At 29.6% G+C, this 19,697-nt stretch overlaps 1 protein-coding gene across 1 annotated transcript; it reads left to right on the top strand.

Moving 5' to 3' along the window:
• The first annotated feature begins 16,700 nt into the window (after positions 1-16,700).
• On the top strand, positions 16,701-18,751 carry LOC110644134 (glucan endo-1,3-beta-glucosidase). The gene is made up of 3 exons (XM_021796767.2): positions 16,701-17,968; positions 18,064-18,349; positions 18,479-18,751. The coding sequence occupies exons 1-3, from the start codon at positions 16,931-16,933 to the stop codon at positions 18,502-18,504; spliced, it is 1,350 nt and encodes a 449-aa protein (XP_021652459.2). The 5' UTR covers positions 16,701-16,930; the 3' UTR covers positions 18,505-18,751.
• Positions 18,752-19,697: the final 946 nt, after the last annotated feature.

Below are 19,697 nucleotides of genomic sequence, written 5' to 3'. Positions count from 1 at the left end.
AAATTAATTTATAATAACATTCAACAAATGTTATTATAAGTCAAATAAATGTTATTTTATATTTGCACTGATTTTTTTTTTTTTTTTTTTTTTAATATAATTGTTACCTAAACCAGTGTCGCTATGTGTTAAAGCAACATTTTTAATAAACGTTCGTTTAAAGTTTATGCTAACAACGTTTTCAATAAATATTGTTATAAATATATTAAAGTGATATTTACAAAATGACACAAAAACTAATTATAAGACGTGATGGAGTTCTTTGTTGTAGGATATGTTACTATAGCAAATGATGAGAAGGGTTTCTTATCTATTGAACGATGCTGGTACAAGCTTTTATAGTATAAAGGTATAGCTGATAGAAACAATAGATAACTATAAGAAACTAAGTGATAAAATACAACAACCAAAACCAATCTGTATAACTAAAATAAGGATAAGAACATATCCTCTAACACTCCCTCGCAAGCCAATGGCTGCTAGATCGAAGACGAAGTTTGTCACATAAGAATTGAAAGCGATCAGCAGGGAATGGCTTTGTGAAAATGTCGACTATCTGGTCGGCTGTGGAGAGAAAACGAATGTCTAAGAAACCATGAGTAACCTGTTCCCGGCCAAAATGATAATCTAACTCGATATGCTTAGTTTGAGCATGGAATTTTGGATGTTTAGATGCTCCAACATTATCACACCATAGGATAGCTCTATCAGGTGGAAGGCAATGAAGCTCTAGAAGTAGAGATTTGAGCCATAATAGTTCAGCAGTGCCATTAGCAATAGCTTTGTATTCACTCTCTGTTGAGGAACAGGCCACCATAGGCTATTTTTTTTATGTCCAGGAGATCAGATCCTTCCTCAAATAAATTCCATATCCACTAGTTGAGCAGCTGTCATTAAAGCAGCCACCACAATCACTATCTGTAAAACATTAGAGTGTCAGGTTGGTATCTTTGACAAAAAAGAGACCATAATGTGAAGTTCTCTTGAGATAACGCAGAAGGCTTTTGAGAGCTTGCCAATGATTTGAAGTACGACAATGAAGAAATTGACATAATTTGTTAACTGAAAATGCAACATTTGGTCGTGTAATGGTTGCATATTGTAAAGCACCAATAATCTATCGATAAGTATCACCATTTTGGATTACAAAACCAGAATTTTTGGATAGTGTGGGATGGACAGCAATTGGCATGGAGCATGCCTTGGAATCAACCATGGACCTGTGATGGAGGATGTCCTGAAGATATTTGTATTGAGAGAGTAATAAACCATCTGATTTTTTATTCACTTGAATGCCCAAGAAATAATGTAAATCACCCGAGCTACGGATTGGAAACTCCTTCTACATTTGAGTAATAAAATGCTTTATTTGTTGCGAGGAAGGACCTGTCACAATCAAGTCATCAATGAAAACAAGAACAATCAACTGAACAGAGCCATCAGAAAATATAAATAAAGAAGTATTTGCTTTCGATGGGGTGAACTCAAAGTTAATAAGAAAACCACTCAGCCAAGAGAACCACGCTTGTGGAGCTTGTTTGAAGCCATAGAGAGACCGCTGAAGATGACACATATGCGAAGGAAAATGAGAATTGACAAATCCCTTCGGCTGCTCCATGAAGATTTCCTTAGTCTATGTTCCATGCAAGAAAGCATTTGAGACATCCAATTGTTTGATACACCAAATTTTAGTGACATTAATAGCAAGGATAAGCCAAATGGTAGTGGCTTTAATCATAGGACTAAAAGTCTCATTATAATTTACTCCTGATTGTTGTGCATAGCCTTTTGAGACAAGACGCGCTTTGTGGTGATCCATGGTGCCATCCAGAAACCTTTTGATGCGATATACCCATTTATTACCAATAATGTTGGCATTGGAAGGATAAGGAACCTGTCTCCATACGTCATTGGTGTGAAAGGCACAAATCTCATCTTGCATAGCCTGTTTCCATTCCTTGTAAGTGGCTTGATTGAATGTTTGGGGTTCACTAGTAAGGTAATCTGTTGAATAGGACTTTGAATTGACTTTGGTGGAGAGGTTGGCCTAATGTTTGTGCTTGGTAGAAGGGTAAAGTTGCATGGGATGAGTTCGGGTGGGTAATGATAGATGGTACGTTTGAGTTGGTGTAAGCATATTTTCTGTTGGATAAGTAGAAGAGAAGGTAGTATTTGTGGGAGACCGGGACTCTAAGGATGTTAGTGTTTCAGTCTAAATTAAATTGGTAGGGGAGATGGGATAAAAACATAATGGTCTTGTTGGTGTTAAAGTGGACTGTGAAGGTGTAACTAAAGAAGAATTAGATAAAGTAGGTGATAAAGGCATACCTATTTGAGAAGCCGAGTGATTATGGATTGTAGTGAATATGCTTAGCCAAGGATTGGAGATCGAGAGAGGAATTGATGGAGCCTGAGAGACAAGGGAAGACATAAATGGAAAATGATGCTCATCAAATTTGGCATGTCTTGCAACATATACGTTTCTACTTTCAATATCAAGACAAAGATGACCACTATGGTTTGGTAAACTCCCTAGATAAACACACATTTTACTACGAATAGAAAATTTATGAGAATTATATGGACCTAAAAGAGGAAAGACTGCACAACTGAAAATTTTAAATTTGTCATAGCATAGAGTGCGGTTGTATAGACATTCAAAAAGACATTTATTTTTGAGCAAGGCAGTGGGTAAGAGATTTATTAAGAACAAACTATTAGCAAAGGCATAACGCCAATACTTAAATGCAATTTTGGAGTGCGCAAGTAAAGTAAGTCCATTGTCCACAATATGTCTTATTTTTCATTGTGCCACTCTATTTTGCTCATGTTTAGCCAAACGATGAATAATTCCAGTGGTATAAAAATACGAGTTCAATTTTTCATACTTGTAACATCCCGTGCAGAAAGAGAAGGTCTCAGCTGGAGCTGTCCTCTGGGAGGGCAAGGCTCGCTGGTTCCCTTGTCCAAATGGGGGCCAAGAATGAATCAAATCATTTATTGAAATGGGAGAAACTATTCACTATAGGCGCCTTTTGGTGGAATGGCTTGGAGAGTTGGAAGAACTCCAGAGTTAAGCGTGCTTGCTTGAGAGAAATCCTAGGATGGGTAACCTCCTGAGAAGTTCTCCATTCCACATGTGCGATACAACCATGAAGCTCAGGATGGGATGGGCCAAAGCAGACAATTCCTCTAGTGGTTGGAGTAAGGGCATTATAGATTGATGGTATCAGAGCAAAGTAGGGACGGTGATACGTAACGTCTACGATTCCTGGGAGCTCTCACGTGTGAATTGTGGGGAAGCGTGGCTCTCCGCCTAGGGGCTTGCAGGGACGGCGATACGTAACGCCTGCAAGTGCTATGATAGGTACCCTCTTTTGCCACCAAAGACAGTGAAAGATGGTATCAGAGCCAGACCCCCTTCAGTACTTTTCCCTTGGATTGAAACACTTTAACTAGGCAAAATGACAAGGCGAATGATGGCCAGGATGCTGGAAAGGTGTTAACTTCACGTTCTTTCCTTCCTTGTTGCTTGCCGTTTCTTGGGCTGTGTGGCGATCGTCCGACGTTCAGGGAGCTTGCTAGAGGACGCTGGAGTTGCTTAGGACCCTCACCGGCCACTGGTTCTTGCCGGACAAAACTAGTGGAGCTAAAAGCTCCTCGGGGAAGAGACGAGTTAAAGGACCCATTTCTTGGGTCTGTTCTTCGTGGTTCCAAACTTAAACTTTTACTTTTTTTTTTTTTTTTTTTTGTTGACAGAGGAGAAGCTCTTGATTAAAGAAAATTCACATGCTGATGTCCTCTCTCCTATTTATATTATATATATACTATTATAACTATTATTAATTTTCCAAATAAAACATATTTACTATTCTCTTAAAATAATATATTACTACCTTATACTTAGAGCTAGATTATAATATAAATTACTTGCTTACAATTTAATCTATCCTATTTTATTGGTAATGATATATTAATGTAAATTATAAAATCATTTAATCTAAATTAATTAAATTATCAACTAGTTAACTAAAATAAAACATTAAAATTTTTAATAGAAATTTTACAATCTATATTATCATTTATTATTGCTTATGTTATTTTACTAATATAAAATATTGCTTATTTAATATAAATGCATAAATTGTTATTTATAATATATATATATAATTAAAATTATTTAAAAATTAGAGGTGATCTATTTAAAACAATACATATATATAAAATATTCCCATAATATAACTATTGATTTTATCACATACTTTAAATAACTAAATTATAATTGAAGTATTGTAAATAAATCCAAATATATGAGTATTTAAAATTCAGGTCATTACACTGGGAATCCAATCTCTCATGAGCGTACGAAACACATTGAATTGGATTGTCATTTGGTTCGTGAAAAGCTTCAGCAAGGTCTTATTAACTAGCTTCCTATTTCTACTTCAGCACAAATAGCTAATATCTTCACTAAGCCCTTGACACCTGCTCCTTTTCCTGACTTTGCAACACAAGTTGGGAATACTTGATATTCATTCTCCAGCTTGTCGGGGAGGTGGGGGTGTGTGTGTTTTAGTGCAAGCTGAAGCCAGTAGAGTTGAAAAATTCAAAGTAGCTAATCCTGGATGAATGGCAGAGCAGCGGGAAAGTTGTATATTTAATTAAAAGTTGTTAGAGTAGTTGCTAACACGTGTTTTGTTACTCACTAATCAGTTAGCGTAACTAATTTTTGATGTAAATACATTCTATAAATAGTGAGCTAATCAATAAGAAGAGGTAGATTTTCAGCTTCCATTTTTCAGTGTTTATTATTTTGTTGAATTAATAGTTGATCCTTTCGATACCCGATAGCATATTCAGGATTTGGAACAAATTCATTGGGATTGATTAAGGAGGCAATTTTTTATGGAGTAACAAATGTGCGATCAATGTATCCCATCAGATTTTGATAATTCAATAAAGGAAGACATTGTGTTTTCTATGCTAAGTAATTCTTGGCATTAAGCTTGATAGAAAAGGAATGATAAGCGGCGGGGGGTTGAGAGATAAGTGAGTTTGTTGCAGCAAGTGTGAGCATAGATGAAGTAGATAATTTAATTGGAATGAAGTCTTGGATCAGTAAAGCTCTGATACCATGTTACAATAGCAAATGATGAGAAAGGTTTCTTATCTATTAAACAATGCCGCTTTTATAGCATAAAGATATAGCTGATAGAAACATCGGATAACTATAAGAAATTAAGTGATAAAATACAGCAACGAAAATCAATTTGCATAACAAAAACAAGAATAAGAATATATCCTCTAATAGCATAAATAAAATATCGTTAAATATCAATAACATGACGTTTGTTAAGAGTTGTAAGCATTATGCTTTATAATGTCATGATTTCTTTCTACTAATAATAATGATTAATTCTCGCTAATAAAAAAAATCTATGAAATTTTTTTTATCCAATATTAGGCAATTTAAGCATCAAGATGATGCTTATCCAAGAGTCCACTATGTAAAGAATTGATTTAAGAAAAATAACTTGAGTTAGGGAGAATTCATTCACTTTAATATATGAGATGACATCACCGATTTTAGGAGTATATTGTTATGGGTAAACTTTGACAATTGAGAGATGAATTTGATTGAAGGGGTGAGAAGAAGAAAGAAAGGCTTTGAAAATTAAAGGAAGTAGGAATCAAGTGCAAATAAATCAAGTGAATAATAAAGATAATTGAATTATTTCTAATTAATTTGAAAATAAAACAAAATTATAAAATATTTAGTGATATTATAGTATTTTTAAAACTCTATGATCATGAATTCCAACTTTAATTGAAACCAACCAATTAAAATAAGAAAGTAATTTGAAAAAGCAGTTAATTTATAAAATAATTGAAATTTTATTTTATTTAAAAATAAAATCAATCCTAGACAATTTACACTAATAAAATATATCAATTTTCATTGAGTAATAAAAATATTAAAAGAACCCGTAAAAATTGATTCAGTTGATAAGACTCACTCATGTTCCTATTAAGTTGAGAGTTCGAATCTTACTAACCATCCCTCTTAGCGAACAATTTATAAATTTTACTGTAATCTCTTAATGAGATTGATGATATGCCCTGACCCTATACTAGGAGAACCTCCTCGTGTCAAAACTTTTTTTTTAATTAAAAAAAATTAAAAGTTTTTCCTAAAAAAATATGTCAAAAGATATATAGATTCAGTAAGAACTAAAATTATGTTTTATTTTTAATTTTTTTAGATTTTAATATAATTTTTATGTCAACAAACGAATGCATTACACCTTATTTATCAAAATTTAATTCTCTTATATTCCTCTTTTAAATATATAACAAAATTTTGATATTCAAAACAATAAAAATAATGATATTATTGAACCAATTTTAAATTGTTTTATATTTTTAAGCAATGTTTGTATTATATTACTTTATTTTTATTATAAAATCTTTATTGAAAAGATTGGGAGATAAAAAAAAATAATAAAAAATATGAAATAAAATTTAATTATAATAAAAAAATAAAAAATATAAAAAAATTATATTATATTGTTATATATAAAAAGGAAAAAAAAAGAATGTGGATGCAAATTGTTATTAAAATAAAACTTCAAGTATTAAATTATTTTCAGATTGAGATAGAGTTAAAAGTATTTTTGTATTTTTGCTAAATTTAATAGAGAATTAACTGTAATTCTGACGGTAGGGATTAACTCGTAGGTTTATTAAAATGTCAAGGACTAAATTGCTAAATTTTAAAATTATAATGACTAATTTCTAAGTTTAATCAAATTTCAAGGTGTTAATAAAATAAAATATCAGGCATTAAATTATTTTCATATTGAAAATATTGTCAAGGATGTTTTGGTAGTTTTTTTTCTAGAATTAACAGTAACTTAATTGAAATTTTAACGGCAATGATTAAGTTGTAGATTTTGTCAAATTTTAGAGACTAAATTATAGTTTATCCAAAATATTATTGTACCCCAATTTGGTCAAGTAACATTTGCTAACAAAATTATCCTCTAATCCATATAGAAGTAAAATTATCCTAATAACATACGCTGTCATATGGGCAAATCATCCTGTAATCTATATAAAAAGTAAAATTATCCTGATAACATATGAGGTCATATGTGCAAATCAATTCATAAAAAAAAAAATACTAGATATCTTCATATATTGAAACGTTGATGTATGGTTGCATTATGTAACTCTTCAATTGTCTTGCACATCAAGCAAAATACAAATATAAACATAACTAGTACAAAATAATAAGGTGATATTTGAAGTAATGGCCACAAATAATCATTTGGCATCAATAAAAAATACTTATATCAATATCTCAAGCATCATGCCAAGCATGCATCTCATTGCAATGTTCGTTTTCTTGATTTTCATATACAATTCCAAAAGCATCCTTAGGGAGTCATCGCATTTCATATTCCCCATCAAGACTTGATCGCACACTGCTAGTTATTGTATTTGATGGATTAGGTTGTTCATTTGAGGACAAGAAAATGGATTCTTCATGAAACAACCAACAATATAACATTCTGATATACCATTCCACGTCCAGTGCTCGTGAATATCCGTGCATGAAGTAAGAATCTATTAAAACATTTTTGACATGGGCAATACATTGCTTCATTGAAAGATGCTTTCTTAGTTGCAAATTTAATAAAATTAGAGACACCATCCTCATTAGCTTTGCTTGATCTAGACTCATTCATCGAAGTTTTATCCATTGAATCATAGATTATCTGATTGTAACATAGAAAAATGCAAAATTAGGATGAAAACATTTATGATGTCCTATAATATATTTTGAAACACTAAATACGTATTTTCCTTCTTGGATCAACCTACCACCATGAGCTTCAACTTCAAATTAATTAGTCCTTCCTGCAATTAATTGATTATCACTATAGTTATTAGTAAAGATGAAGTCAATGGAGAGAAGAGAATTGGAGAATATAATTATAAGATTAAGTGGGTTCGATCTTCTGCCAAATAACAAGTGGTTTACAATTAATATAGAGCCTTGAAGGGAGAATTTATGAACTGATCAAGTATATTTTACCTTCCAATCAATCACAAATCAAGAGCGACCAACCTTGCTTGTTCCTATGCAACGATAACGACTTTCTGGCTATTATAACGATGCCCTCGAGGATCATAGTAGTACTACAATAAAAATAAGAAATTTCTTATTTAATTATCAATGTGAAATGTTTAGGATTTTATATATAGAGGTACATATTATACCCTATAGACCTTGCCATATTTCATCAGCCTTTCCTCAGCCAGCCATCGAGCCACAGCCATTAGACATGTTATCCTTGGATATGGTGGCCTTCTTTGACCACAATTCCTAATATTTGCCAGAGCAGTCAGTGTTTTCGGTGACTCCTTGTAAGTGCCACCATGACTAAATAGGTTGAAGTTTCCAATTTGATCATCAACATCCTTCCTTCCCTTTTCTTATTGTTGCTTTATTCACCACCAACCCATCCATTACTGGAACTTTAACCTACAAGTGCACAATATGTGGCTTGAAAGCTTGGGGAGAAAGGGCTTAAATAATGGCAAGTTCTTATCTTTTAGTGTATATTCACACTATTTTTTTTTCTTTTTCCCTGTTGTTGTAGCACAAACTAGTTTAATTCTTATAATGTAAGCCCTTGTAATAATTTTTAGCTTTTAGAATAGCTAAAGTATATGTATATCTTGTGTGCTTAGATCATATTAGTTTCATTAATCATGTTTTTACTTTTAAATAATAAGATTGATTTTCATGCATGAAAGCAAATTAAGTTTAAGATGTAAAATCATGCAAATTAAGTTTAAGATGTAAAATCATGCAAATAAAATTTACTATCATAATTTTTTTAATGAATAAGATACATTTACGATGCATGCCATATTATAATTTATAAAATAATTAATAGATAAATTATCTCTTTGGTTATTGTCACATGCTATACAAAATAATATATATGAACTAATTAAGAACATGATGATGATGATGATGATGATGTAAGTACATTATGATATTAGGATTCTCACAGTTAGGGGAAATTGTGATTCTTAAAACAAGCACTATATTATGCATATCCTATTTATATGTTGACAATAAAATTTAGATTTGTTTGGTGTTATTGTTAGAAAATAACTTTTAAATATATTAATTAGATAATATTAAAAATTAATTTTAATATGTTTTAATTAACATCGAAATAACTAAATAATTTTTCAAAATTATTTAAAATAGTTTTTTTTTTCAAAAGACACTTTTTAGCCTTCCAAACACAAACTCAAACAAAGCCAAAATGAAAGTATATTAGATGTTAAAAAAATGTCGAAGGAAAGGGGATGAAAGTGAAAATGCTTTAAAATTTTTCAATTTTTTGCAAAATATGCAGAAGTTGGGGGTGAATATTACAAATAAAGTCAATCAACGGATTATAGTGCAAACCGTAGCAGCAAAAAAGTTAATAACATGTCACAGTATTTGAATGAGGACAAAATTATTGCTAATATGAAAAGGTACAGCTAGATTAAAATTGTAACTTGACAATTTTAGATTATGTAATAATTGTATTATCATTTCTGTATACAAATTCTTAACATGCACGTCTTTTGTTATCTTCAATGTTGGATTCTATAATAATGATATCGCCATTTTTGTGTAAAAATTCTGAGGAAGTATTCGAGATTTTAATTTTATAAAATAGAAAGACTAATCAATTAATTATGTATTCTAAGAAAATAATTAAATATTTGATTCATGACATTTATTTGATGAGATACTACTAATTGAAAATCCGCACATAGTGGATTATTATTATTATTATTATTATTATTATTATTATTATTATTATTATTATTATTATTATTATACCACATGAAGAATAGAATTCATTATAATTCATTAGTATTAAAATCACCTTTAAGATTATAAGATTACGAGTTCGAGTCTAGGGGAGCTAATAATATTGAAAAAAAAATAAAATTCATTACAAGAAATATGATTTTCTCAGCATAAATAGTAAAAGAATCAGAATTTCATTAAGACCAAATCACAAATCTAATTTTATACCATTTATATTTTTTATGTGTCATATATCATTTGCATTTCCATATATATGTCCATTTATCCTAACTCCATCACTATAAAAATATTCTTCTATGCATAGCCAAACCACGCCCAGGGGGCAAGCTTAAGCATATCAGTTTTCATGACAACACTAGCTGTGCGTATGGCTGGTTGCTCCTAAGATGGCTTGTAGAGGAAACTGGAAAAGTATGAGTGTGTATCGATTTGTCCTTTGCAAGCCATCGCAGGAACTAGCCAGCCATATCCGCCCCAAGTGTTAATTTCTTAGTTGTGGTGGCCTTCTCCGATCACTATTCTTAATATTGGCTTGTGTTTTTGGTGAATAATTAGTTAAATATGCAATGTTTTTCGGCTCTTTGATCAACCTCCTTCCTTGCCTTCTGATTGTGAACCTTCTCCTCTACTTAGTTCACCTTTCTCCATTGCTAGAACTGCACAGCGAGTACTTGGAGGTAAGAGAGAATATATATATATATATATATAAATAAGAATCTCAATATGTAAGATTCATTTGATTTGGCAACATACTATCTTTTTTTATTTGTTTTTACCCAAGAATCATATTAACTATAATATATGATGGATCAACCTCAATATATGAACCACTTTATATTTTTTAAACTTCAAAGAATTGAGGCATAAATTAACTTTTCCCCCTTTTTTCAAGGCTTTTAAAATAATTAATTATGTACTAATAGAATCATTTGGTTTTAGATATAAATTTAAGGAAAATTTTTATCTAAACTAAATATATCGTGAATTCAAGACATAATAATAATTTATTATTTTTTTATGGATCAATCCTTAGATGAATCTTTTTTTTATAAGTCTTAAATTTTATTAATAAAACAATGAAAATTTTAATATGAAATTGTTTAGTTAAACTTTAGTTTAACGGATTTTTCTAAAATACCCAACTTAAAACAAAGCATAATAAGTGGAAAAATCTAACATGATTGGTAAAAAACAGAAAACCAAGCAATTTACGCATTATTTTATAATTTCATGACAAACAAAAACAAGTAAAAAAACTATAACCTGAAATCTTGACCACAATATATGTTCCATAATCATTTGAAAACTTGTTTTAACATATATATTTCATTAGAAAAAATCTAGTAAATTTGGGAATCAATACATATTAAAGTCGTATATACACATACAATTCTTCAAATAATAAATTAGAATCACACGCACATAGTCATTTCAATCATTGCACATATATATCAAATTATGGATGTACTCATAAGAAAATACCATTGACTACTATTATGTGTTCAAGCATTATTAGATTAAAATAAATCCAATGCAGATCAAGCAAGAGCTATCATATATGATTTAAAGAGAGAAAGAAAAAGAAATCAACAGTGATGCAAGAAAAAAAAGTAAGCAATTTCATGTTTATAAAGTATAGGATTTTATATAAAGGTAGATATTATACCCTATAAACTCTTCCATGATTCATGATTCTCTCCTCAGCTAGCTAATCAGAAACTAGCCAGTCATATCCTTGAAATGTATTGTCATTGAAGGTAGAGAAGCTCCCTAGGCACAGTCATCTTCCACCAAGATCCCTAATATTGGCCAAAGTGGCCAGTGTTTCTGGTGACTCTTTGTAGGTGCCACCAATACAATGTATATCAAATTAATTACATAACTAGGATTTTGTTATGTAACTTGAGAAATAATAAACATTGGAGTTTAATTTTAAAGTTAGATGCTCTACAATATATAAAAGAATAACAATCGTTAAAATTATATATATATATATATAATAATCACATGCATATTTACTAAACTTTAAGAGTGTTAACCTTATTCGGTCATGGTGGCACCTACAAAGAGTCACCAGAAACACTGGCCACTTTGGCCAATATCAGGGATCGTGGTCGAAGACGACTGTGCCCAGGGAGCTTCTTTCCCTTCCATGACAATATATCTCATGCATATGGCAGGCTAGTTTCTGGCTGGCTAGCTGAGGAGAGAATCGTGAATCATGAAAGAGTTTATAGGGTATAGTATCTACCTTTATATAAAATTCTATACTTTATAAACATGAAATTGCTTAATTTTTTTTTCTTGCATCAATGTTGATTTTTTTTTCCCTTTTCTCTTTAAATCATATATGGTAGCTCTTGCTTGATCAGCATTGGATTTATGTTAACCTAATAATGCTTCAAGACATGATAGTAGTTGATGGTATTTTCTTATGAGTGCATCCATAATTTGATATATATGTGCAATGATTGAAATGATTCTGTGTGTGATATTCTAATTTATCATTTGAAAAATTTTATGTGTATATATGCCTTTAATATGAACTAATTCCTAAATTACTAGATTTTTTCTAATGAAATATATTTGTCAAAACAAGTTTTGAAATGATTATGGACCATATATTGTGGTCAAGGTTTCAGGGTCTAATTTTTCTGGAATTGTTTTTGTTTGTCATGGTATAATGAACTTGGTTTTCTGTTTTTTGCCAATCATGTTAGATTTTTTAACTTAGTATGCTTTGTTTTAATAAAATTTTATTAATAAAATTTATGACTTATAAAAAATAAGGATTGATCCATCAACAAAAGAAAATTAATAAATTATTATTATTATTATTATTATTATTATTATTATTATTATTATTATGGTTTTTTTTTTATTTTTTTTGGCAAAAATATTATATTTATACTGTGCAAGCAAGCACTTTCATATAATTGAAAATGTTATGCATGGTATTACTATGATCCTTATAGGCGTCGTTACAATTGCTGGAAAGAAGTTCTCGGTGCCTGGGAACAAGCAGGGTTAGTCCTTCTTGATTTGTGAGACTTGGGAAGGTAAAATTCTTCAATTCACGCTTTCTCCTCCAACCTTCTTTATTAACTTTTAATTCATTGTAAATTACCTTTTAATTAGCAAAAAATCCAACTTTAATGACAAAAAATCTCTTGTGAAAAATCTTATATGCCTAAAAAAAAAACTTTTCACGAATTTTTTTAGTTTAGTTCGAAGTTTTAATTTTGTCAGTTTTAACTAATTAATTATAAATTTATTCGATTGATCATAATTGAGCTTTTAATTTATCAAAATTATTTTTATAATTATCAACAATTCTTTTTCACTATAATATTTTTACTTATTGAAGTTGACTGAAATTTTTATTAACAGCCTAATTTTAGTTAATTATATAAAATTAAAATAAATAAATTAAAATTAATCAAAATTATAAAAATTTAAATCATCGAATTAAATTACATATTAAAACAAAAGGTTGTTTTTATCATCAAGCCATCTTATATTCTCCTGCTCTGGTTTCCATTGAATTCATCTATATTAACTGTTGAGATAATTAATTAATTGTAGGGAAGGCCTAATTTTCAAGTTCAAGCTCATGAGTTGAGAGGTTGATCCAGGAAGAAAATTTTATATTTTTTCCTACTAAAATAATTTTTTTTTTTCTTCCTGGATCAACCTCTCAACTCATGTTCTTGAACTTGCAAATTAGGCCTTCCTATATTTAATTAATTAATTACAACAGTTAATAGATGAATTCAATGGAGAAAGGAGTAGAATAATGTAAGATGGCTTCATGATAAAAACAACTTTTTCTTAATATGTAATTTAATTCGATGATTTAAATTTTTATAATTTTGATCAATTTTAATTAATTTACTTTAATGTTATATAATTAACCAAAATTAGTCTTTTAATTTGAATAATTCTAGCCAACTTCAATAAGCAAAATTGTAGTTAACTAAGCAAAATTACAGTTAACTTCAATAAGAACTTCTTTCTGGCAGTTGTAACGATGCCCAGAAGGATAATAGTAATACGGCATAACAATTTCAATTCATACAATGTCATTTTCAATTATATGAAGATTGCTTGCTTGCACCGTATTTTAATTTATTCGAATAACTTAAATTTTAAAACAAAAATTAAGCAAATAAAATTTTCTAAAAGATATTAATATTTTGATTAAAACCAAATTGTTCTAAATAATGGAAAGATGAAAAAACAATTTTAAATATTTATATAATTGTGATATAATTAAATACTATGTAATATATGTAATATGTTTATAATAATTAATTATATACACTTTAATATTATATTTCATTTATTTAATTTAATGTACATATAATGCACATATTTCAAAAAATAATATTAAATTTAAATATTACACTTACATCTTATAAATAAAATTATTATCTATTAAAAACTATTATAGTAATCAATTCAATTGAAATAATTATTTTAATCATTCACTATATTATATATCAGTTATGTGTGCATAATTTAATTTAAAACCAACTAATATTAATAATATAGTATTTATTATTTACTTATTAAAATACATTGTATAAAATATAATTTGATAATAAAATTATTTAATTATAAAGTCTAATCATAAAATAAAATAATAGTAATGCAGGTCTAAAAAAACTAAACTAATTAATCTATCTAAAAAAATAAAATGTATATTCAATTTATATGCACATTATTTAAAATAATTTTAATTATTAAAAAATAAAATAAATATATTATTAATATCATTAGAATTTAAGAGTAAAATAAATTTAGTTATTTATTATTCATAAACAAATTTCCTTGATTAATAAACTAATAACTCTGAAAATGTTTCTAGATATTATTTTTAATACGATGACAACAATGTCAATCAAAATTTTATTATTTTAAAGTAGTATTTATAGTAAAACAAATAAATAAAAAGACACCATAAATATTACTAAAATTACAAATTGATATTATTATATTTTCCTTATAATAATATAAAAGCCTAATATTTCGTTAATATAAATTGTTGTATAAAGTAAAATTATATTTATCCTAAACTAAGGTCAACTTAAATTTGATTTATTAAATATAATAATAATTATCGTTAAATTTAATAACTAAATGTCAAATAATCAAAATAATTTAAATTATATATAAACACTTAAATGATTTTAAAAATTATATAAATAAATAAAAATTATTTGAGAATTTAATTAGTAAATTAAAATACCTAAATAAAAATCTAAAGGGTACTCAATCGTTCCTTTATAATTGAGAATATTAAATTAATTTTAAAAAATAGAGTAGCATTTCAGAAAATGCAAAGATATATCATGTAAAATTAAAAAAAAATAATAATTACCTTAGTAATAAAACGAAAAATTTTTTAAAATTACGACACCGGAAATAATAAATCACAAAAGAATAAAATGATCATAACACCAATAGTGAATTACACTTTATTATAAATAAAATCTTTCAAAATCATTTTAATGAAAACAGTAATAATTAAATAATTTAAAAATAGTTGAAGGTAAAATAAAAAATTAAAATGAAATATATATATATATATATATATATATATATATATTGAAATTCCATGAAAATATTCATATTTTTCTTAGAAACATATGTATACGTTAATATGAAATAATAATTTAGTTATGAGTAGATATATTTTTGTATATATATGTGAGTTTCAATAAGTGAATGTGTGTATATGTGTGTGAATGAGTGCTAAAAATTTATAATAACTTTATAATATTTTTAAATAATAATTATATATATTTTTATATATTTAATTATTATTCATTTATCATTTTATATTAAATAAACAAAAAATAAAATCAACCTTTTACTGTTTTTGATATATATATATATATATATATATATATATATATATATATTTTATATAAATCAGCAGTGCTCTTTTAATATAGTATAATTAATAATGTGGAATAATAAGATAAGCTCGACCAGACGCGTTTCTAATGATTCCCATCAAAGGAAATTAGGTTTGCCCGCCCATTTGCAAATTCCGCGTCCGCGTTACGCGTTTATATTTTCTCTAAAGCAATAAAAAAGAAAAAGGCATAAAGCCCTAGAGTCTAGCTCAAGCTGAGGTGGTCGCGTCAGTGTTCACACTTAACCAAATCAAATAAAGGCACGTGTATCAGAATCAGACCAATCAAAACTATTGCAGGGTTCTAAAGCTTTCCGTCACATCTCGATCTGATGGACTCCAAATACGCGTCCGTTTTGACTAAAATGAACAATCTCTAAACGCCACGTATCAAATCTAGACGCGAACACGGAACCTCCACCTTTTCTCCCTCCACTCCTTTTGCTTCAGCCATTCCGTGTAGATGATCTTGTGCACGCCTCCATAAAAATCAGATTTTGTTGGACAATTTCTCATGTATTTAATTAAATAAATTATATAATTTTGATTAAAAATAAATAAATTACATGAATTGCAACCTGGGTTTTAGAGATCGAATAAGTTGATTTTTTTTATTAAAAATTTACAAGATAAAAATTATTCAATATACTTAGAATATATAAATAAAATTTATTTTTTATTTTATAATAAATTTAAATACTTTGGATGCATTGTAGAATTTTTCGTAATATGGTCAATTACATTTAAATAAAGAATTTACAGGAAGCAGAACATTCAAATCAAACCATGAATAAGCTAAATTTATGGTATTCCAAAATGTCGTCCACCATCACAAGAGGTCAAAACTTTCGACTCCAAACAGCTGGTTTCTATCCATTTTACTTTTCTCTTCTTTGTAGACAAATTAAAGCATCTAGATTCAATCAATTTTTTCACCTTAATTAACTGATTGGATTCAATATTTCTTGGTTTTTCTATCACTTTCTTGTAAAAATTATCTGGCTCTATTCATTTTCCAGCAGGGAATTTATCCCTCTTATATATATATACCCACCTCTCTCTTTCATTTCCAGATCCTCGATCCCTTCGCACCAATGACCACCGCTACTCTTACAACCGCCCTCCTCGTCTTATCCACTCTCCTCTACTTCTCTACAACCACCTATGCCATCGGAGTAAACTATGGAACTCTAGCCAACAACCTGCCACCACCTTCCCAGGTGGCCAACTTCCTCAAAACACAAACAATCATAGACAGCATCAAAATCTTTGACACTAATCCTGATATTCTTCGAGCTTTTGCCAACACTAACATTTCCGTCACAGTCACCGTCGGTAATGGTGATATTCCTGCTCTTTCCGACGAACGGGCTGCCCGCCGGTGGGTTGCTGACAACATTAAACCGTATTATCCACAGACAAGGATTAATCGGATTGCTGTCGGAAATGAAATCTTAATGTCTGCAGTGCAGGATTGGATTGCTCATCTTGTGCCCTGCATGAAAGCCCTCCACCACGCTCTTGTTCTTGCTGGAATCAAGGATGTGAAGGTCTCGACACCTCACACCCTCGGAATCCTTTACAATTCTGTACCACCAAGTGCTGCTCGGATCAGGCCTGGTTACCAGAAATCCATATTTGCACCCATGCTTGCGTTTCTACGTGAAACCAAATCGCCTCTCATGGTTAATCCATACCCTTATTTTAGCTACGCTCCAAAAGTGGCAAAATACATTCTTTTCCAGCCAAACCGTGGCATCCATGACAGATTCACCGGCATCACCTATTCTAACATGTTTGATGCGATGATGGATGCCGTTTACTCTGCGATTAAAGCAATGGGCTATTCTGATGTGGACATTTTGGTGGCTGAGACCGGTTGGCCCTCCGCCGGTGACCCGAACCAGCCGGCTTGTACGGTGGAGAATGCGATTGCTTATAATGGGAATTTGATCAAGCATGTCACTTCAGGGAAAGGTACTCCGTTGATGCCAAACCGGAGGTTCGAGACGTATCTTTTTGCCTTATTTAATGAGAATCTGAAACCTGGAACTTCTGCCGAGAGGAATTGGGGTTTGTTCAGGCCAGATTTTAGCCCTGTTTACAATGTTGGGATCTTGCGCAATGAACAGGTATGCTAATGGTCATAATTCTACTTTTCTTTACATTTTTTTTTTTGGTTAGAGATTACTGTTATATTGATTCTTTTCTTTACATTCTTACTTAGACCAATGCACCAAATCCAAAACCAACGCCAATACCAACTCCAGCAGGGAAGAAATGGTGTGTGCCAAAACCACAAGCTAATGATCAACAATTGCAAGCAAACATAGACTACATATGCAGCCAAGGTGTAGATTGCAAGCCCATCCAAGCTGGTGGTGTCTGCTTTGATCCAAACAATGTCAGGTCCCATGCATCATTTGTTATGAACTCCTTCTATCAGACCCATGGCCGGAATGATTTCAACTGTGATTTCTCTCAAACCGGTGTCCTCACCACAGCTGACCCAAGTAAGTGAAAATCTTCCTCAACGCTCTCACTAGCCATTTATTGCTGGAATGATCTATGTATATAATTTTAGGTATGAAAAATAAAATTTTGCTTGTTATTAACAGAATTTTCTTTCCTTTTGTTTGCAGGTCACGGGACATGTAAATACATTTGAGATAATGAGATTAAGTTTAGGCCTTCAATGCCTGTTGGGAGGAGCGATGCCCTTATAACCAAAATCAGAGGAAATTTAGGCATTTAATTTATCTGTTCATTCTTTTTGTTTTGAGTTATTATACATGCAATCAAGGCTGCAGTATTGTAATTGCCCTGCTAAAGCTGCAATTCTTACCCCAAGAAAAAGCATTGTTGCCTAAACGCATATTGACATGAATAATTTACACAGAATTATAGATTCTTCATTGATGGCTTTAACAATTGTAATTCAATATTGCTACTCTGAATTTTCATCTGCATCAAATTTTATAACTGAATGTTTAATTCCATAGGAACAAGTTATAAATGTATTTACCACTTCACAAATTTGCTTAGCATATCCCTTTCGAAAATTAAATTCCAAAGCCTCTCTCAACTGCATGCAAACATCATCTTCATATGGAAAATAGTTTAAATTTATAATCTTTCATATTTAAAATCAAGAAAATTCATTTCTTGTATATAAATATCTAGTTTCGTATGATTGAAGAGGAGAATTGTTGACTTGGATACAGAGAACGTAGCGAAACCTTAACTAACAGCTTATTTGTTTTGAATGATTTCAGCTCAGAATGCTGCAAAATTGAGGTATATATATGATTTTGAATGATCAATCAAGGTTAGGAAAACTAAATAGTGTAGGACTTGTGGGTTACAATTTTTAATTAAAAAAAAAACTCCTTTCTTGGGGTATTATTATTATTATTCGCTAATTAATTAGGTTTTGAATTTTAATTAACAATTACATTATTTAATTTTTAATATTTTATTCCGTTTATAAAATGGTTCATCCATCATTTTACTTCACATTTATCCATTAGTCTGAATGAAATGACTAAAATACACCACTATCAATACACCTCCCTTCTCCCTTGTCCTTGTGATTTTTCCCCTTCCTCAACCTTTGTAATAAGTAGACATAACAGCTAGTAGGATAACTATGAAAACTTAATTAATATTCACACTATTTAAATTTATTTTAAATTTAATTAAAATTTATTCTTAATTATTTAAATTTATCTTAAATTTTATTATTATTATATAATTATTTAATTATATATATATTTAATTAATTATGTATAAAAATAATGATTTGGTATCTAACATATAAAATTCAAAATTATTACAAACGATTATATGTTAAGCCGAATC

The sequence above is a fragment of the Hevea brasiliensis genome, chromosome 8 (assembly GCF_030052815.1).
Source record: "Hevea brasiliensis isolate MT/VB/25A 57/8 chromosome 8, ASM3005281v1, whole genome shotgun sequence".
Classification (NCBI taxonomy): Eukaryota; Viridiplantae; Streptophyta; class Magnoliopsida; order Malpighiales; family Euphorbiaceae; genus Hevea; species Hevea brasiliensis.
The sequence above is the reverse complement of the archived record's forward strand: the minus strand, read 5'-3'. Positions and strand labels throughout refer to the sequence as shown.